Below are 27,128 nucleotides of genomic sequence, written 5' to 3' on the forward strand. Positions count from 1 at the left end.
CTTAACATTGAAGCCCACATTATCCCCAGGAAGAGCTTCTTTCAAAGCTTCATGGTACATTTCAACAAACTACTTCAATTGTAACGATGACTAGAGCAAAGGTGACCATCATGTCCGGTTTGAGAACACCAGTCTCCACTCGGCCCACAGGCACAGTACCAATACCCACAATTTGGTAGACATTGTAAAGAGGCAGATGCAAGGTCAGTTGGATAAGTAGGTGGCAGAATGCAATCCAGAGCTTCAAGCAACACAGTTCCACTGAAATTGCCATCCTTACAGGTAACTTTCCATCCCTTGAACCAAAGCATGTTAACACTTGGCTTCGGCCTGTTGTCGCCATTCCAATCAGAAATTGGCACAAATGCTACTGTTTAGGGTTGTAGCCAGTTTTCTTTTTTTTTATTAATCAAATAAAAAATTAACTAAATACAACATTTGGAAATCATTCCATTCTACATATGCAATCAGTAATTCTTAATATCATCACATAGATGTATGATCATCATTTCTTAGTACATTTGCATCGATTTAGAAAGAAATAGCAAGACAACAGAAAAAGAAATAAAGATATATAGAGAAAAAAATAAAAATAAAAAATACAAAAAATATATATAAAAAAAGAACAAACAAACAAAAAAACTATAGCTCAGATGCAGCTTCATTCAGTGTTTTAACATAATTACATTGCAATTAGGTAGTACTGTGCTGTCCATTTTTGAGTTTTTGTATCTAGTCCTGTTGCACAGTCTATATCCCTTCAGCTCCAATTACCCATTATCTTACCCTATTTCTAACTCCTGATGGTCTCTGTTACCAATGACATATTCCACGTTTATTCTCTAATGTTGGTTCACATCAGTGGGACCATACAGTATTTGTCCTTTACTTTTTGGCTATACTCACTCAGCATAATGTTCTCTAGGTCCATCCATGTTATTACATGCTTCATAACTTTATTCTGTCTTAAAGCTGCATAATATTCCATCGTGTGTATATACCACAGTTTGTTTAGCCACTCGTCTGTTGATGGACATTTTGGCTGTTTCCATCTCTTTGCAATTGTAAATAATGCTGCTATAAACATTGGTGTGCAAATGTCCGTTTGTGTCTTTGCCCTTAAGTCCTCTGAGTAGATACCTAGCAATGGTATTGCTGGGTCATATGGCAATTCTATATTCAGTTTTTTGAGGAACCGCCAAACTGCCTTCCACAGTGGTTGCACCATTTGACATTCCCACCAACAGTGGATAAGTGTGCCTCTTTCTCCGCATCCTCTCCAGCACTTGTCATTTTCTGTTTTGTTGATAATGGCCATTCTGGTGGGTGTGAGATGATATCTCATTGTGGTTTTGATTTGCATTTCTCTAATGGCCAGGGACATTGAGCATCTCTTCATGTGCCTTTTGGCCATTTGTATTTCCTCTTCTGAGAGGTGTCTGTTCAAGTCTTTTTCCCATTTTGTAATTGGGTTGGCTGTCTTTTTGTTGTTGAGTTGAACAATCTCTTTATAAATTCTGGATACTAGACCTTTATCTGATGTGTCGTTTCCAAATATTGTCTCCCATTGTGTAGGCTGTCTTTCTACTTTCTTGGTGAAGTTCTTTGATGCACAAAAGTGTTTAATTTTAAGGAGCTCCCATTTCTTTCTTTCATTCTTCAGTGCTCTTACTTTAGGTTTAAGGTCTATAAAACCACCTCCAATTGTAAGATTCATAAGATATCTCCCTACATTTTCCTCTAACTGTTTTATGGTCTTAGACCTAATGTTTAGATCTTTGATCCATTTTGAGTTAACTTTTGTATAGGGTGTGAGATACGGGTCCTCTTTCATTCTTTTGCATATGGATATCCAGTTCTCTAGGCACCATTTATTGAAGAGACTGTTCTGTCCCAGGTGACTTGGCTTGACTGCCTTATCAAAGATCAAATGTCATATGTAGAATGGAATGATTTCTAAATGTTGTGTTAATTTCTTTTTTTTCTTTAATTAATTAAAAAAAATCTAGGCAAGAAAACAAAACAAACAAAAAAAGATCAAATGTCCATAGATGAGAGGGTCTGTATCTGAGCACTCTATTCGATTCCATGGTCGATATATCTATCTTTATACCAACACCATGCTATTTTGACCACTGTGGCTTCATAATATGCCTTAAAGTCTGGTAGCATGAAACCTCCAGCTTCGTTTTTTTCCCAAAGATACTTTTAGCAATTCGGGGCACCCTGCCCTTCCAGATAAATTTGCTTATTGGTATTTTTATTTCCGAAAAATAAGTTGTTGGGATTTTGATTGGTATTGCATTGAATCTGTAAATCAGTTTAGGTAGGATTGACATCTTAACTATATTTAGTCTTCCAATCCATGAACATGGTATGCCCTTCCATCTATTTAGGTCTTCTGTGATTTCCTTGAACAGTTTTTTGTAGTTTTCTTTGTATAGGTTTTTTGTCTCTTTAGTTAAATTTTCTTAGGTATTTTATTCTTTTAGTTGCAATTGTAAATGGAATTCATTTCTTGATTTCCCCCTCAGCTTGTTCATTGCTAGTGTATAGAAATGCTACAGATTTTTGAATGTTGATCTTGTAACCTGCTACTTTGCTGTACTCATTTATTAGCTCTAGTAGTTTTGTTGTGGATTTTTCTGGGTTTTTGACGTACAGTATCATATCGTCTGCAAACAGTGATAGTTTTACTTCTTCCTTTCCAATTTTGATGCCTTGTATTTCTTTTTCTTGTCTAATTGCTCTGGCTAGAACCTCCAACACAATGTTGAATAATAGTGGTGATAATGGACATCCTTGTCTTGTTCCTGATCTTAGGGGAAAAGTTTTCAGTTTTTCCCCATTGAGGATGATATTAGCTGTGGGTTTTTCATATATTCCCTCTATTATTTTAAGGAAGTTCCCTTGTATTCCTATCCTTTGAAGTGTTTTCAACAGGAAAGGATGTTGAATCTTGTCAAATGTCTTCTCTGCATCAATTGAGATGATCATGTGATTTTTCTGCTTTGATTTGTTGATATGGTGTATGTATTACATTAATTGATTTTCTTATGTTGAACCATCCTTGCATACCTGGGATGAATCCTACTTGGTCATGATGTATAATTCTTTTAATGTGTTGCTGGATTCGATTTGCTAGAATTTTGTTGAGGATTTTTGCATCTATATTCATTAGAGAGAATGGTCTGTAGTTTTCTTTTTTTGTAATATCTTTGCCTGGTTTTGGTATGAGGGTGATGTTGGCTTCATAGAATGAATTAGGTAGCTTTCCCTCCACTTCGATTTTTTTGAAGAGTTTGAGCAGAGTTGGTACTAATTCTTTCTGGAATGTTTGGTAGAATTCACATGTGAAGCCGTCTGGTCCTGGACTTCTTTTTGGGAAGCTTTTGAATGACTGATTCAATTTCTTTACTTGTGATTGGTTTGTTGAGGTCATCTATTTCTTCTTGAGTCAAAGTTGGTTGTTCATGCCTTTCCAGGAACCCGTCCATTTCATCTAAATTGTTGTATTTATTAGTGTAAAGTTGTTCATAGTATCCTGTTATTACCTCCTTTATTTCTGTGAGGTCAGTGGTTATGTCTCCTCTTCCATTTCTGATCTTATTTATTTGCGTCCTCTCTCTTCTTCTTTTTGTCAGTCTTGCTAAGGGCCCATCAATCTTATTGATTTTCTCATAGAACCAACTTCTGGTCTTATTGATTTTCTCTATTGTTTTCATGTTCTCAATTTCATTTATTTCTGCTCTAATCTTTGTTATTTCTTTCCTTTTGCTTGCTTTGGGGTTAGTTTGCTGTTCTTTCTCCAGTTCTTCCAAGTGGACAGTTAATTCCTGAATTTTTACCTTTTCTTCTTTTCTGATATAGGCATTTAGGACAATAAATTTCCCTCTTAGCACTGCCTTTGCTGCGTCCCATAGGTTTTAATATGTTGTGTTTTCATTTTCATTCGCCTCGAGATATTTACTAATTTCTCTTGTAATTCCTTCCTTAACCCACTGGTTGTTTAAGAGTGTGTTGTTGAGCCTCCAAGTATTTGTGAATTTCTGGCACTCTGCCTAATATTGATTTCCAACTTCATTCCTTTATGATCCGAGAAAGTGTTATGTGTGATTTCAGTCTTTTTAAATTTGTTGAAACTTTCTTTGTGACCCAGCATATGGTCTATCTTTGAGAATGATCCATGAGCACTTGAGAAAAAGGTATATCCTGCTGTTGTGGGGTGTAATGTCCTATAAATGTCTGTTAAGTCTAGCTCATTTATTGTAATATTCAAATTCTTTGTTTCTTTATTGATCCTCTGTCTAGATGTTCTGTCCATTGATGAGAGTGGCGAATTGAAGTCTCCAACTATTATGGTAAATGTGTCTATTTCCCTTTTCAGTGATTGCAGTATTCCTCATGTATTTTGGGTCATTCTGATTTGGTGCGTTAATATTTATGATTGTTAGGTCTTCTTATTTAATTGTTCCTTTTATTAGTAGATAATATCCTTCTTTGTCTCTTTTAACTGTTTTACATTTGAAGTCTAATTTGTTGGATATTAGTATAGCTACTCCTGCTCTTTTCTGGTTGTTATTTGCATGAAATATCTTTTCCCAACCTTTCACTTTCAACCTGTTTATCTTTGGGTCTAAGATGTGTTTCCTGTAGACAGCATATAGAAGGATCCTGCGTTTTAATCCATTCTGCTAGTCTATGTCTTTTGATTGGGGAATTCAGTCCATTAACATTTAGTGTTATTACTGTTTGGATAATACTTTCCTCTACCATTTTGGCTTTTGTATTATATATATCATATCTGATTTTCCTTCTTTCTACACTCTTCTCCATACCTCTCTCTTCTGTCTTTTCGTATCTGACTCTAGTGCTCCCTTTAGTATTTCTTGCAGAGCTGGTCTCTTGGTCACAAATTCTCTCCGTGACTTTTTGTCTGAAAATATTTTAATTTCTCCCTCATTTTTGAACGACAATTTTGCTGGATATAGAACTCTTGGTTGGCAGTTTTTCTCTTTTAATAATTTAAATATATCATCCCACTGTCTTCTAGCTTCCATGGTTTCTGCTGAGAAATCTACACATAGTCTTATTGGGTTTCCCTTGTATGTGATGGATTGTTTTTCTCTTGCTGCTTTCAAGATCCTCTCTTTCTCTTTGACCTCTGACATTCTAACTAGTAAGTGTCTTGGAGAATGCCTATTTGGGTCTAATCTCTTTTGGGGTGCACTGCACTTCTTGGATCTGTAATTTTAGGTCTTTGATAAGAGTTCTGAAATTTTCAGTGATAATTTCTTCCATTAGTTTTTCTCCTCCTTTTCCCTTCTCTTCTCCTTCTGGAACACCCACAACATGTATATTTGTGTGCTTCGTGTTATCATTCAATTCCCTGATCCCCTGCTCAAATTTTTCCATTCTTTTCCCTACAGTTTCTGTTTCTTTTTGGATTTCAGATGTTCTATCCTCCAGTTCACTAATTCTAACCTCTGTCCCTTTAAATCTACCATTGTAGGTTTCCATTGTTTCTTCATCTCTTCTACTGTGTGTTTCATTCCCATAAGTTCTGTGATTTGTTTTTTCAGACTTTCCATTTCTTCTTTTTGTTCAGCCCATGCATTCTTCATGTCCTCCCTCAATTTATTGATTTGGTTTTTGAAGAGGTTTTCCATTTCTGTTCGTATTTTCAGAATTAGTTGTCTCAGCTCCTGTATCTCATTTGAGCTCTTGGTTTGTTCCTTTGACTGGGCCATATCTTCAATTTTCCTGGTGTGATTTGTTATTTTTTGCTGGCGTCTGGGCATTTAATCAGATTTCCCTGAGTGTGGGACCCAGCAGGTTGAAAGACTTTCCTGTGAAGTCTCTGGGCTCTGTTTTTCTTATCCTGCTCAGTATGTGGTGCTTGTCTATCTGCGGGTCCCACCAGCAAAAGATGTGGCTCCTTTAACTTTGGAAGACTCTCGCTGCTGGGTGTGTGGTGGAGACAGAGGAAAGTTTGTAGGTTGGTTTTAATGGCTTCAAATTGTGAAGGCCTGGGATCTGAATTCCTTGAGAGAGGGATTCCACCTACGTTGCGTTTCTCCCCTCCCGTGGGGAAGGTTCAGGTGGTAGAGAGCCCTGAAAGCAGTCTGTTTCTGTGTTCGTGGCAGTTGCAACCTATGTAATCCCAGCGCTGAGCCCAGAGGCAATGAAGCCTCCGTAGAAATAGCCCCAGAAGGCTCTGTTTCGCCCCCTTTCTTCTTTTTCTGTTAGCCGAATCGGCGACTTCCGCCTTGATCAGTTTCGCCTGAGCTGAGGGCCTATTTTTTAGTAGTCAGAAGTTGTTCATTAATGCCACTATTGGTGTTAGGTTGAGCTCAGTCTCTACTACTGTTGGAGACTCTTTCCTTTCCCTCCGGGAAGTCATCTGTTGGGGAGGGGCGCCGGCCGCCGCGGCTTGGGGGAACGCTGATCCGAGGCCGCCGACCGCCGCGGCTTGGGGAAATGCTGTTCCGAGGCGGTCACCGGCTGCCGCGGCTTGGGGAACCGCCGATCCGAGGCTCCCAGCCAGCCCAGGAAGCCGCGTGTGGGAGGGCCGCCGCGGCTTGGGGAACTGCTGATCCTAGGCTCCCAGCTAGCCCGGGAAGCTGCGCTTGGGGGAGGGTCGCCGGCCGCCACAGCTTGGGGAATCACCGATCCGAAGTTCCCAGCCGGCCGGGGAAGGAGGGAGGGAGGGGCTCCGGCTGCCAGCTGCCGCGGCCCGGGGAAGCACGTGCCTCTCGGGAACCTCACCGCAGCGGAGTCTCTTAGCCGGTCCAGCCATTCCAGAATGGGGTACACTGTGTGTCTGGTCTCTGTCGTGGCTCCAGGAGCTGTTCTGTACTGTTTCTAGTTCTTTATTAGTTGTTCTGGAGGAGGAACTAAGAGCCGCGCGCCTTACTAAGCCGCCATCTTCTCCGGAACCCCCTGTAGCCAGTTTTCTTAATGTAGGTCCTGACTTCCTTAATGATTTCCTCCTGTCTCTTCTGACTGTAGATATGGTGGCTCAGGATAATCCATTTTGTTGACCCCAATTATTAGTTGTTTCACACCCAGTGTGTAAGCCAGAAAGGTATGGTCATACTTTGCCCATTCTTGAATATACCAGCTTCAGATTCGCCAACACTAGCAGCAACAATCAGGACAGTATAGTCAGCCTGAGGTGTGCCTGTAAACATGTTTGTAATAAATTCTCTGTGTCTTGGGGCCCCTGGCAACTTCTTCCTACTCTTTTGTACTTTAACACCCTACCTCAGTTGTACTAACTTACTCTTCCTCAAATCACCAAGCACTCTTATGTCTCAGGATTTTTGTACTTGCTGTTTCCTCTTCCCAGAATGCTTTTCTTCCTAATAACCGCTCCCTTAATATGTGTGTGTGTGTGTGTGTGTGCGCCCAAACACACGCCTTCATCTGTCTCTCACAGAGCTTATATTTTAGTATCTATTCAATTCCTTCATTATGAGCAACCTTTCCAGAATAACTTCACTGTACATATGTGTTGTGTTTTATATTTATTTCCTTATTGGTTTGTTTCCTTTCCTTCTAGAACATAAGCTCCACTAGACCAGGACCTTTTTTTTTGTTTATTGTTATATCTTAAGTGCCTTGAACTAGACCTGTGAAATAATTATTGGTTGAAGTATGAATAAATAAATAGAAAGAAATGATGCTTCTGGATAAAGAGAGACTTCTATCAGAAGTTATAAAAAACATGTTCTCTTTCCTTGTTACGATAAATGCACTTTATTTTTGGTTAGTGACTAGTTATAGAATTTGATAATCTTAGTTTATTTTTCTTTTCTTACTGAGAGGAAAGGGGAAAATCAGTGCTTCATTAATTAAAAACTTCATTAGTTCATGGTGGATGTCAGTGAGCCTTTAGGCTCTTAATAAAAGAATTTGAACAATGGTTTCCTGTGACAGTATTGTTTTAGTTATTGCTAAAACAAATACCCTGCAGGGGGTTGGTTTAAAAAATGGGAGTTTATTGATTGACAGTTCTGAGGCTAGAAGTCCAAATCAGGGTGCCATCAAAGTGATGGTTTCTTTCTGAAGACTGGTATTCTGGGGCTGGCTACTGGTGATCCTGGACTGGTTGCCATGGTCCTGGACCCTTGGCTCCTTCATCACATAGCAATGTACCTGGCAAGTACATTGGAACCTCTTCCAGGTTTTGTTGGCTTTCAGCGTCTTGCTTCCTGTGGTGTTCTCTGTCTGAATTTCATTCTGCTTATAAAGGACTGCAGTAATTAGGTGGAGTCATTGAGGTGGGCCACACCTTAACAGAAGTAACTTCATTAAAAGGTCATACTTAACAGTAGATTCACGCCCACAGGAATAGATTAAGTTTAAGGACATGTTTTTTGGGGGGGTCATGACTCCAAATCACCAGAAGTAAATAAGAAGTACAGGTGACCAACAAAACTAATAAAACTTGAAGTTTTATGCAGTTAGGAAAGTTTATTAAGTTAGCTAAAACAATAAGAAATGACAGTGTGGATCTAATATTTTAGTGTGGGTGGGGTAACAGTATACTAAAGACTTGGAAAAGAGATGAGAGGAAGTTATTGGTTATTTTAAATTATGGATGTGAAAGAAATTTACGTTCAAATACAATTATTAGAAATCTAAGTGTTTTGTACTTTAAAATCAAGAGAATAGAGTTGCATGTAGAATTTTGAAATCACTGGAAGATAAATAAAAGGCAAAGGCTCATTCAATTCAGGAAAATTGAGGCAATAAAAAGGAAATATAAAATCATTTGTTTAAGATTAAACATTAATCTCCCCATATATCTTGAGTGGGCAAAATTTCCACATTAGGGATCCTGGGAAGGTGACAGCGCTGAAAGATAGTTTCTTAAATCTCTGTATGAACAAAAGACAGAGCAGATAGGATTGGGAAGCCAAAAACCTATGCAAATATTGACAACAGAATTAGTTTACGTTGTTTCACAACAGACTCCCAAATACCAGCAGATTTTGGGAACAACTGCCAGTAGTTCTAAGATTTTTATTTCTTATCATGTCTTCCCCTTAGCAAGAAGCAGAGGGAATCAATGGAATAGCTGATGGATCAGAAAATCCAAAAATAGTCAAATGGCACTCATTGGAAAGCTCGGAGTGACAGTTTAAGAATACCAACTGAAACTGAAAGGGCTTTTCCACACCCTGATAATGAGTGAGTGAAAAAAGTCTGTTGTAAAGTCTGGAGGGCCTCAGTCCCCTTCATGAAATTCTTAAATTTCTTAAAATTCTTAGAACTAACCAGCTTAAGTTCTCTTCTAAGACCAAACCTCACAATGAGAAGAAACTGCTGAGAATGCAACTGAGAAGACTAGAAACAAAGTAATAAAAAGAATGTCCAGATAAAAGTACTGTGATATCTCAGAAAACAAAGAATTATATTTTAGAATGTTACATGTAAACAGCAAGAGGGAGCTTGAGCATGTAAAGTGAGAATAGCTATTCTAAGCCAAGCCTCCCTTTAAACGTTGAGGAAAACCCACTTCATTTAAAAATCAGCACTATGAAATGACTGTGGTCAAATCCCATACAAAGTTTTTTTAAGGAAAAAAAAAGAGAGACATAAGAATAGCATCACTACAGACAGTGAAGGCATACTGGAATGCCATGCCCACAAAAAAGATAAATGGATAAGACATTAAGACAAAAGACAAAATAAGGATGTTAAGAAGGTGATACAAGGTATCAAGGTATAGTTTTAAAAATGTATAAGAAAAACTAAAAAATAAGATTATAGAACTCAGTAAAGTATTAAATGTAAGAGATATTTTAGAAATGAAGATAAATTGGAAGGAAAACAAGAGCAAATAAACAGATAATGCTTTAAGAGAAAAGAAGTTGAAAAGGAGAAAAACATTAAAAAAAAAACAAAAGAAGGTAAAATAATTTGACAGAAACTGACATACTGAAAATAGAGAAAGAAGGTCCAATGTATGTATAATGGGGGGTTCACAAAGAAGAAAACCATAGCAAGGGAACAGAATAAATGCTAAAAACTACAGCTTACAAGTTTACTGAATCAAAAACAGATTTGAAACTACATTTTGACCGTACACCACATACTTGAGAACACTGACAGAAAACAGTGCTGACATAGTCTAGTAAAATTAATGAACTTTAAAGGAAAAAAAATCCTTCAGGTATGCAGGGAAATCGGATTATAATCATGCTTTTCAATAGCAATACCAAGAGAATACAATGGAATTCTATACTCAAGGAAAGAAAGTATGAGCCAAAGATTTTTTATATATAAAAATTAATTTTCAAGCATGAAAGCTGCAAACTGTTATCAGTATGCTAGAACTCAAGGAATATTGTTCCCATTGATCCTTCTTGAGGAATCTATTAGAAAACAAACTTCAGAGAACCAGAATGACTAGAGAGACATTAAGGATTAGTAGTGAACATTACACATATACGTAGAGAAGTAGGACTAATGAAGGCTAAAAGGGAGAAACTATTAATGGGGTAGGGAAGAGAATAGAGAGATCATGCAAAACACTTTAAAAACTATTTTCAGTATCATTATTATTATTTGGATACTTGTAATGTGAAATGAAAAGCAAGTAAGTATGTATTATTCTAATTTTGTCACCAACTGTGTCTTTGAGAACCAGGATCCTGGAAGGAAGAAGAAATTAACAATATTAAAATAAATTTAAAAGCAAATTGAAAGATTTGACCAATTAAAAAAAAGCACAGAGACAAAACACTAAGAATTAGAAAAAATAATTTCTAAGAATATTAAAAGCAGTTACAGCTATATGCTTTTATCAAATATATAAAGATCCTTATTGATATATAAGGAAATTTCCATGTTGTTTAAATTATTTCAGTACAGGGAAAAAAAAGGTAGAAAGCATTCCACTTAATTTGATGAGAACAGTAAACCTGGATGCCCAAACCTAGCAGCAGCAAAAGTCCAGTTTCACAGAAGTCTTCAATTTGACCTTCTGGATCCACTCAGTACTCCTGCTCACCAGGAGGTCATTCTGGGCAGCATATTTGGGCTCCTATGCCCTTTAGCTTCTAATTGGATTTGGTAGTGGTAAACCTGGCATGGAATTGGAGGAAAGAGGAGACTAATGTCTGGGTATTTATTTCCCTGGCTCCCTTGCAGCATGCAGGTGCCTTGGGCTGTCTTTGTTCCTCTTCTGGAAATCCTGGCCCTTCCTTCAGGGCCTATGAGTGTGATAGTTTCTCTGCTGTTACCAGCCTGGGTTACTACACTATCCCTTGTGATTCTCCTAAACTTCACTCACAGCTTTGTAAATAGTCTCTCTGTAGATAAACCCTTCTTGAATTAGCCTAATTTGAGTGTGTTATCTGCCTCCTGTAGACACAATAGTTAGGATGTTTGAACCTGTAGAAAATATTAAAAGCTAGACTGCTTTTGACTACTAAGAAAAAAAATCTATAGATAAATATAGTGTACTGCAAAGTTAAGAAATACAAAAAATTCAGAAACATTTTAAATGTTTACTAGATTTCAGAGTTTTAAGTATCATTTAATTATCTACTGTATGTTAGATAGTCATGGTATATCAATGTTGAATTTCCTGCTCACATTCAACTTGTGATCAGGAAATATATGACTTTATAGAGTATGCTCTTGTTCTTTGGAGATAGATGCCACAATATTTTGGGTAAAGTGTTATGATATCTATAAATACCTCAGGCGGGACAGTAAAAGAAAAATATGTGTATGAGGAGAGACATAAAAAGCAAATGTGGCAAATTGGAGAATCTATGTGAAAGTAGGCAGATATTCACTGGTATTTCTTCTTGCAAATTTTTTTGTAGCTTTGTAATTTTCAGAAAACTTTCAGGAAAATATTTGAAAAACAGGAACAAAGAAAGAAATACTTAATGTTTTAGTCTACCAAAGATGCCAGAATGCAACACAGCAGAGATTGATTGGCTTTTAATAAAAGAGGATTTATTTAGTTAAAAACTTATAGTTCTTCAGAGGAAGGGCAGCTTACTTTCATCTGAGGTTCCCTTACATGGGAAGGCACAAGATGATGTCTGCTGGCCTTCTCTCCCAATTTCTGTGTTCCAACAGCTTTCCATGGGGAGATTCCTTTCTGAGTCTCCACACGTCTGGGCTGAGCTGCCAGTGCTGAGGTGAGGTATGCTGAGCTGCTTGGGCTGTTCTGCATTGAGGTTTCTTCTGACCTCTCTCTGTTAAGCCTCCAGCTAATTAAATTAAACATCACTCACTTAGCTAATGTAAACAGACATAGGTGAGTTTCATATGCTAATGATTCAAGTCTGTGGCAACAGAACTAGTCACCATCACCTGGCCAAATTGACACCTGAACCAAACTACCACAACTTAGATTCTGGATAGAGTTTCATGAAATAATTGGAAATGCATAGAGCACCAATATTTGAACAAGCAAATTACTGAAGGAGAAATACATAAAGCACTTAAAAGAATGCTTTACTTCAATAATAAAGTAATGTAAATTGAATTGAGCTGTCATTGTTCATTTGTCAGAAGTGTCCAAGATTCAGAAGGGCAGTACTGCCCAGTGCTGGGGTGGATGGGTGTGGAGAGTTTGCAATAAATTGAACAAAATCTGTGTACTGAATTGGAGGTGTAGTTTGGTGCCATGTTGTGGTGAGCAATGTGGCAGCATCTGTGAATGCTTAAAATCTGTATATTATTTAATCACAGCAGTTTCATCTATATGGACTAAATCTAATGAGTTGATAAGTGGATAAGGTTATATGTTTATATGTAGAAGCATGTTCATTGAAGCATGGTTAATTAATAGCAAAAACTGAAAACCATCTAAATAGACCATCAGTTGTGGGTTGGTTTTACACACAATAGAATACTATTTAACCATTAAACATAGAAAAAACTAGCATATTCATATGGGATAATATGCCATCCCTGATTGTTGCATTAAAAATAATGGCAGATTATTGAAAAATATATATAGTACTGCCCCTTAAAATAAAATATTTACATATTTGAGGCATGATGTTATACAGGTTTTGAAAACCTGGTTGAGGTATCCGGAAGGTAGGAAAAGTATGAGCTTAGGTCTTATTTTCTCATTATTTTATTAATATTCTCATTTCGTTTTTATTTTTTTTAAGAAATGACAACCACAAAATAGAAAATATAGTTATTTTTAAAGTCTCCATGCTTGAATTTTTCCTTTAAAATTTCCTCTTATGCTACTTTGCTTGCATAGTCTTATTGGATTACAGAAGAATCTTTTAAGAAGCTAATATTGTTCATATATATTCTGTTTTCAGAGCAGTGGAAAGAGCTCTGTGCTGGAGAGCCTAGTGGGGAGGGACCTGCTTCCCAGAGGTACTGGTATTGTCACCCGGAGACCTCTCATTCTGCAGCTGGTTCATGTTTCACCAGAAGATAAGCGAAAAACAACAGGAGAAGAAAATGGTAAATTTTAGTGTATTGGGAATATGAATTATTTGAAAGCTCTCTCCATTTCTGGGCTCTTCCTAAAAAGAGAATTGATTAAATAATTAGAATTTAGAATCTGTAGCAAGCTCTGAAATCCTTTGAAAATAAATAGTATGCATCTTTTCTCATTTAAAGAATAATTTTTGTTGATTTGAAGGGTCATTAGTTGACACATTTAGAATAATCTCTTTGTTAATTGATTTTATCTCCTTATGAAACTGTCGTTAATGCTGTTTATATGAATTTTAATGGAGAATCTTAGACACTCAGTAAACAGGATTCAGTTATTTTGAAGAAAAAGTTGTGTCTTCTGTAGTGTTTTATTTTTAATGTTAAAACACCAAAAAAATTTTTAAACTTAGATTTAGAATTTAAATCATTTAGATTCTAATTGAAAAGATTTAATTTACTTTTTTGTGAGTTTATTGTGTTAAATATATTTAAGATGAAAAAGTAACATTCATTCAAGAAGTAAAGATGTAAGTTAACTACCTCAATTTACATGAATATATTTTTAAATATATTCATATATTTAAAATGAATTATAGTAAAAAAGTAAAAAACTTTTTTATGGTGAAATATAACATGAAAAGTGATAAATTTCAAAATACAGGTAGCTATAGAAGAAATTTCAAAGTATGGTATGGGTTATAGTTCCACAATTTAGGTATTACCTTCTGGCTTTTCTAAATTAAAAAGAAATATCTATATAAAGAATCAGTAGTCCTAATCTTTTGTTAAATCCTAACTTCTCAGTTACAACTTCTCCATCTCATTTGATCATTGTCTCAGCCTTCAGGGATAGCAAGGCAATAACCATGCTAACTTCATGCTGAAAAGGGATGTCAGCATTATGGGGGAGGGGAATGCAACTGGCTGATGTTCTCAGAGGACTTGTACCTCTAGGTTTCAGTGCTTATCTGGCATAGGAACAATCTGGGGGTTTTAAGTTCCTGAAAAAAATAAATTTAATAAGTAAAGATTTTATTTTAAATAAAATTAAAATGACTTTTCAATTTAGCAGGGTCCCTTTTTCTTTTCTGGTCTTACTTGTCTGCTGTAAAAGGTTGAGGATGCTATTTCCCTCCTAATCTATTCTTTATATGGACAAAATGCAAAACAAAGCAAAACTATTATTCTCTTGCTGAGGCTTACCTAATATGGCACACACTATTTTGATTTTTAAGATATTTTACCTCATCCTTAGATTTCTCTCTTCAGCTAAACTCTATTAAGGTATCTTTTAAAATTAATTGTTTGAATAGTAAAAATGGAGTATTAAAATAAGGAGCTATATACACTGCCTTTTTCTACAGACAGTTCTCTTTTGGTTAAATTGAAAATATTTTAAGAAATGCTATCTATTTGCAGAATTTATGTTGCTTTTTAAATATGTGTTCTGTGTTACACATACTTGTATGTATTAATGAGATGTGAAATGTCTGAGTAGTAATATGTATAATCTTCCTGTTTTGTTCAGTGTTTGGCTCAGACTTTGTCTTATTTATAAAAGTCTGTAATATGTCTCTATTAAATTACATTTGCAATGGAGTACCATGTTTGTTTTGTTTCTCATCTGCAAATATCTGCTTTCAATACAGTTTCATTCTACTTCTGATTTATTCATTTATTATAGGAGTTACTGGTGATGGCTTGATTTTTTTCTTTTAATCACATCTATGTTGAGAAAAAAAGGGGGGAAATCCTGTCATGAGCATCCAGTATGATTCTAGAAAGTTAATCACTGAAACATTTTAATAAAATTATAGTTGTTAACAAGTAATATTTTTGGATAGATTGCCAGAGGATATGTAGAACCTTGATTATACAAGGTAGTTTCTTGGTATATTATTCATCACTTTGCATTTCTGCAATATTATTTATTATTGGAATTCTGAACCTCAAATTAATCACTTTGGACTAAACTGTAGTTCAGCCTCAAATGCATAGACGAATACTTTTTAAACTTCATTCTAACTAATTTCATCAAATGAATTAAATCTTAAACTAAGACTTTAAGAAACTATATGGTTTTAGATTTCTGTTAACTTATTTCAGTTTCATCAGTCAACTTGAAAAAGGCAAATGATATTCTGTCTCAGAAAACTTTGCAGATGTGGGTCGCGTTTCCTTAGGTCAAACTTGCCTTGTTAGAAAAGGATATGCATTACAGATATTGAAGTATTTCTTAAATATGTCTATGCTTGTATGTCCATTCTGTTTTGTCAATGTCTCTTCTTGGTGGTTTGCCAGTAAATCTTCATCTTTTGTATATAGATATATTTTTTCCAAGCTTAGTGCTTATGTCTCTATTTAAGGAAAACAAAAACAAAAACCTCACTTAAAATGACAACTCAGCTAACCAGAACAGCAAAATAGATTTCACAGATTTTGAGTACTAAATCTCATGTATCTTTTTTTAGGATATTTCCTTGGTTTATCATAAGAGCCTCTTTATTCTTGGGATGAACAATTCCAGCTTGTCATAGTCATTCTAACTCCGAGTAAATTAGAAACAGTGAAGTAAATAAAGTTATAATTAACAGATAGGTCGAAAATACCAGACAGGTAGAAAGCATAAACAGACAGAAGAAATTCAAAATAAGGAAAAAATCAGTCTCTAACCATTTTGTATAGGGATTTATATAGCTTCTGACAGCTTTGTTATGTAACAGAAGCCTGAGTTACCAATAATTGCTTAATTTAAGAGCAGTATGTTCTAACATAGCATGAAGAAGTGTAATCCATTTTAGGTATAGGTCCATCAGAATTGACTGAAATGAGATAATATTTTATGTTTAAATACTTAGAATTTAATTATCAGGAAAATTTACTTAACATGAAGTCTTTCATTGCCGCAACCCTGGAGAATGATAAGTGTCAATATATAGATTTATGAGATTTTGTATACAATTTCTCAACTTGGTTCCTACTTCTGCCATTTAAGTTCCTACTAAAAAAAATCACATTGTTTTCATGTGGGGTGGTAGTTTAGGTTGAACTTTGAACTCCAGATTATCTTTCATATGTTTATAAGAAATAAATCAAGCTCTCCTCAGAATTTCTCTTTAGACAAAATCCAAAAGTGGCATGCTGTATAAAGAACAAAATGATACTTAACTATATATTAAATTTCTAAACAGAAGAGAAATTTTGAAAATTATACTAGAGTGATATTGCAGAGAGAAAAGTTTTTGAAGTAAAGAAAAAGGGCTAAAGCAAAAGATTTTTTTATATACAAATGTGTATGCTTAATAGAATAATGTCTAAACTTTGGGTGCAATTTGAATTATTACCCAATTGATTTAAGCTATCTATGTGTAAAAGGAATTATTTGCTCCAAAAAGGCAGTAAAATCATATGTAAGAGTTAAAGGAAAAAAAGGTTGGCATAATTTTCTGCATAGAGGGCTGTGATACAAGCAGTAGTCTCCCTTTGGATTGACTTTCTGAAGGAGAATACTTATTGTCTGCATTGTTTTGTTAAATTCAAGTATATTTCAAAGAAAATAATCCCTAACTAATAGGATAAATATTTGTGTATACTTATATCTTTTAAGGTTTTGAAATATGTGATTAGTGTATTTTGTAGATTCTATTTTATAAGGTGGTTTATCTTTTCCCATAGGAAGTTATCAAGCATTTAAGGCAAGTTTTTGAATAGTGGATTAATTTTAATCCATTTGTGTCAGCATTAGAAACTAATAATGACATAATTAATTGTAGTAGAAAATTCCCTTTCTTTAAATGTTAAAAACAAATAAATTATGGCACACAGTATGCTTGACATTATTTTTTAAAAAATTGCATACATCTCTTCTAGTTATAAATTTTGAATAATTGAATGCTATGGGCATTTTAAATGTGTTCAGGTTTTTGCATACTTGCTTTTTAAAAAAGGTTTAAAATTTCAGTGATAAGCACTAAACTTATCCTGTGCTATTTCTCTTTAACTACAGACCCTGCTACATGGAAAAATTCAAGACACCTTTCTAAAGGTTTCTTTTATCCGTTTGTTTTTGGCCCTTCTTTTTCTATTATGCCTGCATGTATTCTTATGTACTCTTACAGGCTGTGCACATTTTTTTTCTTCCATTTTTATTTGCCTATCCACATTGATTGCAGGTTTTAATGGTTCTTGTTGCCTTTAGGCATTGCTTCAAAATGCAAGCTTTTTTTGGTGGTGAATGTAATTTGCTTTTTTTTATTTTTAAAAATATGCTTGTGAACTCAGGCCTCTTTTATATGATACAGTAAATTTAAAATATTCCTTTGGTATGTAGTACTTGCCTTTGTGAGCTCTGTTCACCTAGATTACTCCAGTCCTCCAATGAAACTTCTTGGAAGAAGGTACTAAGCTTCAAGTAGGTGAGCCATTTTACTTGCCAAAAGAATCCAGTATTATTTACCTTTGTTCCACCAAAGAAAGAGCCACCTGTTTTCTCAATAAATGGTCATATTTGTTTTGATTTCAGGTGGTTGATACTCATTATTCAACAAACTGAATTTTAAGAAGTTAAAACCTCTGAATTTGTAGAAGCAAAATAGCAGATTACCTTTCTCCAACTTAATTATTAAGAAATTAAAACCACTGAATTTGTAAAAGCAAAAAGCAGATTACCTTTCTCCAACTAAACATTTCTGTCTTCCTTGAACAGAACAAAATTTGCTGTCCATATTTTAAACCACTTCACAATAGTGCTTATGGTGGATATGTTTTCCTTTTTTTTTTTTTTTCCCCAGCAAGTTCAGAAGGAACATGATTGAAAACTAATGGAGAGTGACAACTCCATACAGTGTATATGTCAGGGTTTTGTTTGTTTGTTTTCTTCATTTTATTTCTTTCCCACCTCCAATTCAAAGAGATAAGATAGTCTTAACCCTGTAGAACATCACCTTGAATAGGCATATAAATTAACAGATTCCTAACACTACTCTTTCTGTAAAGAACAACATATTGTGAAGTCATAGGTAACTAGCAGGAAACTAAATTTTTTAAAAATTGAAAAATTAGCTTTTCTTTCACAATTGCACATTTTTTACCTGTAAGTATAAATCTATTTAATATATGTGATTTGTGTTAGTCGGTAGGATTCTCAGTTTTTCTTCATTTAGCCATTAATTTTAGTACTTCTACCAGGTAAAATGCTTTTATGAGTAAGATATTTTTTTAAAAAGAATATACCTTTTGATATAATATAATTACATGCAAAATATGAAAAGAAGTAAACAAGTTTTATTAATAAAATCCAGATTTCAAATGATGAGAGAAGACCCATAAGCTCCTCTATCTGAAACTATCCATGGTTTGAAATACATGATAAAATTTGTAAAATATGGCAGGTATAATTTATAATAGGTCTTAAAACATGTAACTTGTAATTAATGTCAAGAAAAGAAAAAATAACTTGTGTTTCTTTTTGAATCCCTAAGTAAAGTAATTTTTCCATAGTTTCCAATAAATTGAGTTTTTCTTTTTCTAGGGGTTGAAGCAGAAGAATGGGGTAAATTTCTTCACACCAAAAATAAGGTAATCCCATAATAATAAAATGAAAAAGTAACGTTGAAAGTGATTTTTTTGTAGGCAGTTGATTTTTAATTTCTTATCATTGGCCATATTGCATGTTATTTTGAAGCAGCTACTGCTTATAAAATAAGTCTCAAGTAAAACAATATTTCTAACCACAATAATTTATTTCAAAAACACTAAGTTGATCCTGATTCACTGTAAAATGGAAACACTTAACTGTGGGGAGATAAGGCAGTTTTTAAAAGTTCACAAAAATTATAAATCTTTGTCTCCAAAAATGTATGCATTAGATTTTGCTTATTAATTCTCTCGAGCAAACCTATTGATACCTTTAAGTTTACAGACCCAACATGTTAAACTTTTTTTTTTTTTAACATTTTTTATTGTGAAATACATGTGCAGGGAAGTGATAAATTTCAAAGTACAGTTTAACAAGTAGTTATAGAGCAAATTTCAAAATATGGTATGGGTTACAGCTATACAATTTCAGGTATTTCCTTCTAGCTGTTCTAATATACTAGAGATTAAAAATATGTATCAGTTTGATTCAGTAGTCATAATCATTTGTTAAATCCTGTATTCTCTGTTACAACTCCTCCCTCATTTGATCCTTTCAGTTTTCAGGAATATTTGGGCAATGACTATTCTAACTTCATGTTGAAAAGGGGTGTTGACATTATATGGGGTAGGGGGAATGCAACTGGTTGATGTTCTTGGGGAGACTGGTCCTCTGGGTTTCAGGGCTTATCTGACATAGGAACAATCTGGATGTTTTAGGTTTCTGAAAAATAAACTTAATGAGTGAAACTTTTATATAGTCTCAGATAGAGCCCTGGATATTCTTTAGGGTTTTCAGAAATATTGTTGGTTGGGACTTGGCCTACCATGGCAATTTGCAATATGTAGCTGAAGTTTGCATAAGAGTAACCTCCAGAATAGCCTTTCAACTCTATTTGAAATCTCTTATCCATTAATTCCTTATTTTGTTACATTTCTTTCCCCCCTTTTGGTCAAGAGGGCATTGTCAATTCTGCAATCTTAAGGCTTGGCTCATCCCTGGGAGTGACATCTCACGTTGCCAGGGAGACTTACACCCCTGAAGGTCATGTCTGATGTAGGGGGGGGTGGGTAATGAGTTTATTTGCACAGTTGGGCTTAGAAGAAGAGAAGTTGTATCTGAGTAATGGAAGAGGTTCCCTAGAAGTGACCTTTAGGCGTAATTATAGGTGAGCTTAACTTCCCCTTTACAGAAGTAAGTTTCATAAGAGCTAGTCTCAAGATCGAGGGCTCAGTCTATTAATTTGGGAGTCCCTAATGCTTGAGAGAGTATCAGGAGTTTCCCAGGTCGAGAAATTTATTAGTTCCAAATTTTTTCCAGCCTTCAAGGTATCTTTGCAAATACTTTTTTATTATCTGCCCAACATACTCTGGAATGTATCAGCATATTACATTAAGCTATACAGAATTACAAGATCTCATTCTCCTATTTTAGGCTCCATGTATTTAGGTTGTTTAACTGAACTAGCCAGACAGGCTAGTTTCGATTGTGTGCTACAGAAAATTTAAATTTTGGACAAAATAAAGATCTCTTCCTTTGTTCTCATAAGTTTTGAAATGCAGACAGTATCATCCTTTACCCTGTATTCTGATTTACCTGAGGTCCCAACTAGATCAGCTTTGTTTATATCTCTAACTGCAGTCTGATCTCTTTTCAGCTTCTTTAACAGTTGCTATATGGAGTAATGTTGACTTTCAGAGCTGCAAAACTCTGAGTCTTGGTATCATACAGGTACCTAAAGTTCCAGGAAAATACAAGGTTATATACATAGAACAGAGCATCTCAGAATTTAGAAATAAAACTTAAAACTCAGAAATAAATGTGACTGCTGAAAGAGCTTACAATGTAGGCCTTAATTTTCTTATAAGTATTTTCTAACTGAGATTATACAGTATTTGTCCTTTTGTTTCTAGCTTATTTTGCTCAGCATAATGTCTTCAAGGTTCATCCACCTTGTTACATGCCTCACAACTTCATTCTTTTCTGTACCTGTAGAATATTCCATTTTATGTGTATACCACAGATCACCTTTCTGCTCCTCAGTCAATGCACCATTTGGCCACCTCTATCCATTGTCTGTTTTAAATAATGCTGCCATAGACATCAGTGTGCTTCTTCCAAGTATATACTAGTAACAGGATTGCCTAATCATATTGTCACCCTATGTGAGCCTCTTGTGTATCTGCTACATTGCCCTCCAGAGGGGCTGCGCCATTCGGCTACCCTCCCAACATTAAATAGGTATACCTCTCCACTTTTCTCTAGCACTTGAATCTTTCTGTTTGTTTATTTTGAAACTGAAGATTTTGTTAAGATATATTCACATAGCATATATATTATTCAAAATAAACAATCAGTGCCTCACAATATCCTCACTTAGTTTTACAATCCTCATGACTCTCAATTTTAGACAATTTTTATTGCTCCAAAAAGAAAAATAATGGATAGACACACCCACACCAAAGAGAAAACCCAAAACATCCCAAAACTTTTATCCTCACCCCTCAATTATTTACCCCTAGTATTGTTATGGTAGTGATGTATTCCTGTTAAATATAATGCATAGCATGCAATAGGTAGTTTTTCCCATGTACCACTCTATTATAACTCTTTATACAAATGTCATACCTTTTAAGTAGTTCATGCAAGGACTTGTTTATATTAGTAGTGCTAATTGGTGAGATGCAGGAATTTAAACAATCCCTTTCAATCATATTCAGGTTCAATATGGCACTAATACTTATAATCCCATTAGCAAACTACCGTCATCTATCCATTCCCATACATTTAAGTTCAACCCTGTTAACAAGTCTGTGCATATTAGGTAACCACTCCCCCTTCTGTTGCTGCTTTCTCTTTAGGTCCCCTATATTCCACATATTAAGACTCTGAATTTACTTTTTCTAGGGGGTTCATATTAGTGAAATCATACAGTATCTGTCTTTTTGTGTCTGGCTTATTTCACTCAGCATTATGTCCTCAAGTTACATCCATGTTGTCATATCTTTCAAGGACCTCATTCCTTTTTACTGCTGAATAATATTCTATCATATGTGTGTATGTGTATTTTGCTTATCCACTCGTCTGTTGATGGACACTTGGATTGTTTTCATCTTTTGGCAATTGTGAATAATGCTGTTATGAACATCGGTGTGCAACATGTCTGTTGGTGTCACTGCTTTCAGATCTGGGTATATATTGAATAGAATTGTCGGGTCATAGGGCAACTCGATATTTAGTTTTCTGAGGAACTGTCAAACTGTCTTCCATCATGGTTATACCATTATACATTGCCACCATCAGTGAATATGAATAAGTGTTACAATTTCTCTACATCCTTTCCAACATTTGTAGTTTTCTGTTTGTTTAGTGGTAGCCATTCAACTTTTGATCCCATTTTGAATATGGTGTTTGTATTTCAATGATTTTTAGCTTTACACAGATTTTGATGAAATTCGCCAAGAAATTGAAAATGAAACAGAAAGGATTTCAGGAAACAATAAGGTAGGCATCTTGTTAGCACTGGAAAATATAATCATCAGTAAACATATTATTGAGGGTGGTTTATATATAATGTTGTGTGAAGGGCATTATAAATTCATGATCTGTGTCTTTAAAATGACCTGATTGGAAAAAATGAAGTATTTTCACAAGCATATAAAAGCTTGGCTTAGAATTCCTTTTATTTGTTTCTTAGAGCTTTTATGTATTATCAAATATTTCATTTGGATGTTTATTTTTGAACCTATCATGTTCATTCTGCTTTATTTTGTAAGTATTCTACTTAATACTGCTTGCTACATTAAGCTATATTTTCCTGATAGAATAATCATACTCCAACTCAAGAACCATTCTGTAACTATACTATGAGGTACATGTATTTTGAAAAACTCTTTTTCTTACCTGAGTAAGACTAGATTTACTTATAAAAACAGAGAAAGAGAGATTAGGTAAATTTTTTAGTGAAATATAAAAAGTAGTAAGTTAATTACTTTCTTGTTTTCTAATAGTGTGAGAATTTAGAATAAATTAGATATCTAAAATACCATTTATCTTGATACCAGACACTATTATTGCCTCCCCTAAATGCTCCCTTTTCTTTCTTAATTACTATTATATTATCTCTCTCTTCTTTTTTGTTTTTCACCTCAATTCTTAAATATCACTGGCAGCTGTAGATTTAATTCCGTAGTGAGCCCTAGCTTTGTACTAATATTTAGCAGATATTTGTTGAATATTTGTTTGTCCTGGTGAAGTTTCTTGACAAAGAAGCATTTCTGGAGCCATGTTAAGTCTTTATGCCTGTTCAGGAAATTTGCCTCTGTTTTAGTAATTGCTGAAGAGTAAACTTTTGTTCATTATTGAACTTTAGACTGGTAACCTTTGAGTTATTGTCACTGCTGCCATTCTTTCCTAAGAATGAATTTCTAATCATACTGCATAGAAGTATAAAGGGTGGTGGGAACTAGATTAACATGCAGTTTTTTCAGGGTTGGGTTTTCGTTTCTGGAATCATTCTTTTCTTCTTCCTCTTCCTGTTTTTTGTTTGGTGTCAAAACCTGAGAAGAGGGCGGGCCACAGTGGCTCAGCAGGCAGAGTTCTTGTGTGCCATGCCAGAGACCTGGGTTCCATTTCTGGTGCCTCCCCACACCAAAAAAAAAGCAAAACCTGAGAACAGTTATGGGATACATTTAATTGTACAGCCAGTCGAGATGGTCTATTCTGTGACTGTGATCTCCATAGATTTATTGAACTCAAGAATTGCCTGTAATTTTACACAATACCAGAATTTACAGTCAATGTGAGCCTATGGTGATTCAGAAAGGAAACTTTAGTTACACTAAACTGACTGTCAAGTAAGATTGAGTCTGTATACCTACCAGGTATATGCTGAGGATATGGTTTACTACTGAGCAAGTTTTGATCCTGTTGTCACAAAGATGAGTCCCCTACTCTGAAATCTGTGAAAATCTTTCTTCTAAGTCATATATGTAATCAAGAAATATTTTATGTCTGAAATGTAAGTGATTTCATGCACTTAATATAAAGTTGTAAAGGACTTAATATATCTATGAGATTGGAGTTGTAAATGCATTTACAACAAAATGACAGAGTGCTGAGTTAGGAAAAAGCACAAAAAATTTCCTTACAAATGTGGGTAGAGCATTTTATTGCACATTATAGGGGAATGCTAGGCAATAAAGATTCTGAGAAATATTCAACCCAAATATTGACATGATGATTTTGAAACACTGGAGTTTTAAAATAGAGAAGTAGTTCACAGTAATGTATAAAGCAAATGTAAGTTATAAGGAACTCAGAATAAAGGATGTTCCAAAAAAGTTTCCTAGGAAATGAGAATTTTTTAATATGTTGATGAAGGGAGATAAAAGATGGATAAAGTAGGGTAGTACAACTTACAAAGACAAGTTGTGAACATAAGTGTCTTTCTACATGCAGCTGACCCAATTCTAATACTTATGTTGGGTCAGTAGAAAAGAAGATTTCTGTGCAATAATCTTAGTTTACTGGAGGGAAAATATAATTATCCTTTCACTCTCCAAATTCTTACTATTTGAATTCAGGAACCTAAAGATTCAGATAACTTTTCTGATTGAATCCCTTACTATACATACTCTTGTTGTTTAATATTCAAACCTTGGGGACCAAACTGGTTTGGATGACCCACGATCTGAACTCAGGTATTTAATAAATTTGGATAATGGGGGATACATTATTCAATTGTTAAGCTAAGTCTGTTAAATATATTTAAGAAATGGTGTCTCTTAAAATCAAGAAAAAAGAATTTGAAATAATGCGGGGCAAATAAATTGTTTATATTAATGCTATAGGGCTAGATAAGATTATAACCAGCTATATGCCTGGCTACCTTACTTCTCTGTGTTTCATCAGGTTTTGATGGTTGAAATGTTTTAGGGATCATAGTTTAGTTCATATTTAAAAACATTTAATGTCTACCTGCTTGAAATGAGGCTTATTATAACATTTCATATTTCATTGAGTTTTAATGTGATTTTAACAGAATATTTTAAAACTTATTTTTAGGGAGTAAGTCCTGAACCAATTCATCTTAAGATTTTTTCACCCAATGTTGTCAATCTGACACTTGTGGATTTACCAGGAATGACCAAGGTAAGGAATAGTTTTTGCTCCTTGTGGATTTGGTAATGTTTGTTTTCAGATGAACAAATGTATTTTTTTTCCTTAACCCCACATGAGAATAATCAGCTTTTTTTGGCAACAACACTTGCATTTGATGTAGCTGAGCCTTCCTTTCTCCTTCAAACACTTTCTGTACTTGGCTTCTAGGATATCACTTCTACAGGTTTTCGTCCAGTTTCATTGGCATTCCTTCTCAGTCTCTGTTGCTGGTTTGTGCTTTTCTCCCAAGTCTAAACAGTGAGTGCCCTATATCTCAACTCTTGGATCTCATGTGTTCTTTAGGAACGCTTATCCCCTTGCTGTGTTCATCACATCTTAAAGTTTATTGAGTGTCTGTATGCTGATGACACTCAAATAGTTTCACACTTGTATATCCATCTGCTTAGTTGACATATACACTTAATATTACTAGACTTTTCAAACTTGACATGGTAAATACCACATTTTTAACCTTTCGCTCAGCTAGACTTAGTCCTTCTATAGTCTTCCCAATCTCAATAAATAGCTAGTCCATTCTACCTAAAGCCTAAGCCAAAAAGTTTGGAGACATTTTTTGCCACTTCTTAATCTCTGCCCCACTTCCTCTGATAGCAAATCCTTTTGACTCTCCTTAGCTTTAAAACATATCCAGACTTTTAACATCTATAAAGATGATTCATAGGTATCATCTTCATCTAGCCACTATCATCTCACCTGGATTACTGCGATATCTTCCTAACAAGTCTTATATCAACTAAATAGCTAGAGTGACACCACTAATGTGGAAATGGTGTCATTTCTTGGCTCAAAATCACTCCAACAACTTAGCATTTCACTCAGAGTAAAAGCGAGATTTCTAAGAGAAATCACAAGTCCCTGCTTGATCTCTCTCCATATTATTCTCCTGCTTTCTGCTTCTGTTCCAGTCTCCTGGTCCTTTTGTGTGCTCTGCCTGAAATGTTCTTCCCCCAGATGTCAGCATGGACCTTTCCCTTCTTTCAGTTTCAAATATCATTGTCTTAATGAGGTCTCCCCTGACAATTTAAAAGCATAATCTAATTTTAAATAATAATTTAAAAGAGTAACCATCTTTATCATTTCCTAGTGTCCTTTTCTGCTTTATTTTTTTCCGTAGCCCTATCACCATTTGGATACTATATATATGTATCTGTTTATTGTCGGTTTCTCATCATTACATAGAAACTATATGAGGGCAAGAAATTTGTTCACTACTGTGATATAACATAGCATGTAGAACAGTGCCTGGAATATAGTAGGCTGCCAAGACTTGTTAATTGTATAACTAAATACTTGTAAATGAATGAATTTGTCTTTAGGCAGTTAACACTGACCAGTCCTTAATGTGGAATTGTGCTATGTATTTGTCTAATTGTGTATTGTGAATGAAAGTAACTTTTTGATATTTGCAAAGGTCATATTTTGAGACTTTCACATTTTGCCAAGTTCGTATGTACCACAATAGTATATAATGTCTTCATTTTAACCATCTGTAAATGGAGTAATGCCTTTATTCTGTGGATTAAATGGAATAAAAGCTGCATTGATTTTTTATTATTAGTTCCTTGCTCAACTCTCTTTGATTTAGGTGCCTGTAGGTGATCAACCTAAAGATATTGAGCTTCAAATCAGAGAGCTCATTCTTCGGTTCATCAGTAATCCAAATTCCATTATCCTCGCTGTCACTGCTGCTAATACAGATATGGCAACATCAGAGGCTCTTAAAATTTCAAGAGAGGTAGATCCAGATGGTAAGGACAGATATTAATATTTAATAAGGTGCTTGATTTACAATAATAAATCTACCCTCAAGAAAGGAACTTTTATTTTTAAAAGGAAATGTGTCTACTTGTTAATACAGATTTTTATA

At 34.8% G+C, this 27,128-nt stretch overlaps 1 protein-coding gene across 9 annotated transcripts in view; it reads left to right on the plus strand.

Moving 5' to 3' along the window:
• The window catches only part of DNM1L (dynamin 1 like), a 79,807-nt gene that overhangs the window by 23,380 nt on the left and 29,299 nt on the right, over nt 1-27,128 (plus strand). For 8 of the 9 annotated variants that reach the window (XM_077170484.1, XM_077170486.1, XM_077170489.1 and 5 more), the window contains exons 2-6: nt 13,320-13,467; nt 18,974-19,020; nt 22,511-22,582; nt 25,145-25,231; nt 26,847-27,009. In XM_077170484.1, coding sequence (XP_077026599.1) covers nt 13,320-13,467; nt 18,974-19,020; nt 22,511-22,582; nt 25,145-25,231; nt 26,847-27,009 — 517 coding nt within the window. The remainder of the gene's footprint in view (nt 1-13,319; nt 13,468-18,973; nt 19,021-22,510; nt 22,583-25,144; nt 25,232-26,846; nt 27,010-27,128) is intronic. The other variant, XM_077170488.1, reaches the window with a different exon arrangement.

The sequence above is a fragment of the Tamandua tetradactyla genome, chromosome 7, assembly GCF_023851605.1.
Source record: "Tamandua tetradactyla isolate mTamTet1 chromosome 7, mTamTet1.pri, whole genome shotgun sequence".
NCBI lineage: Eukaryota > Metazoa > Chordata > Mammalia > Pilosa > Myrmecophagidae > Tamandua > Tamandua tetradactyla.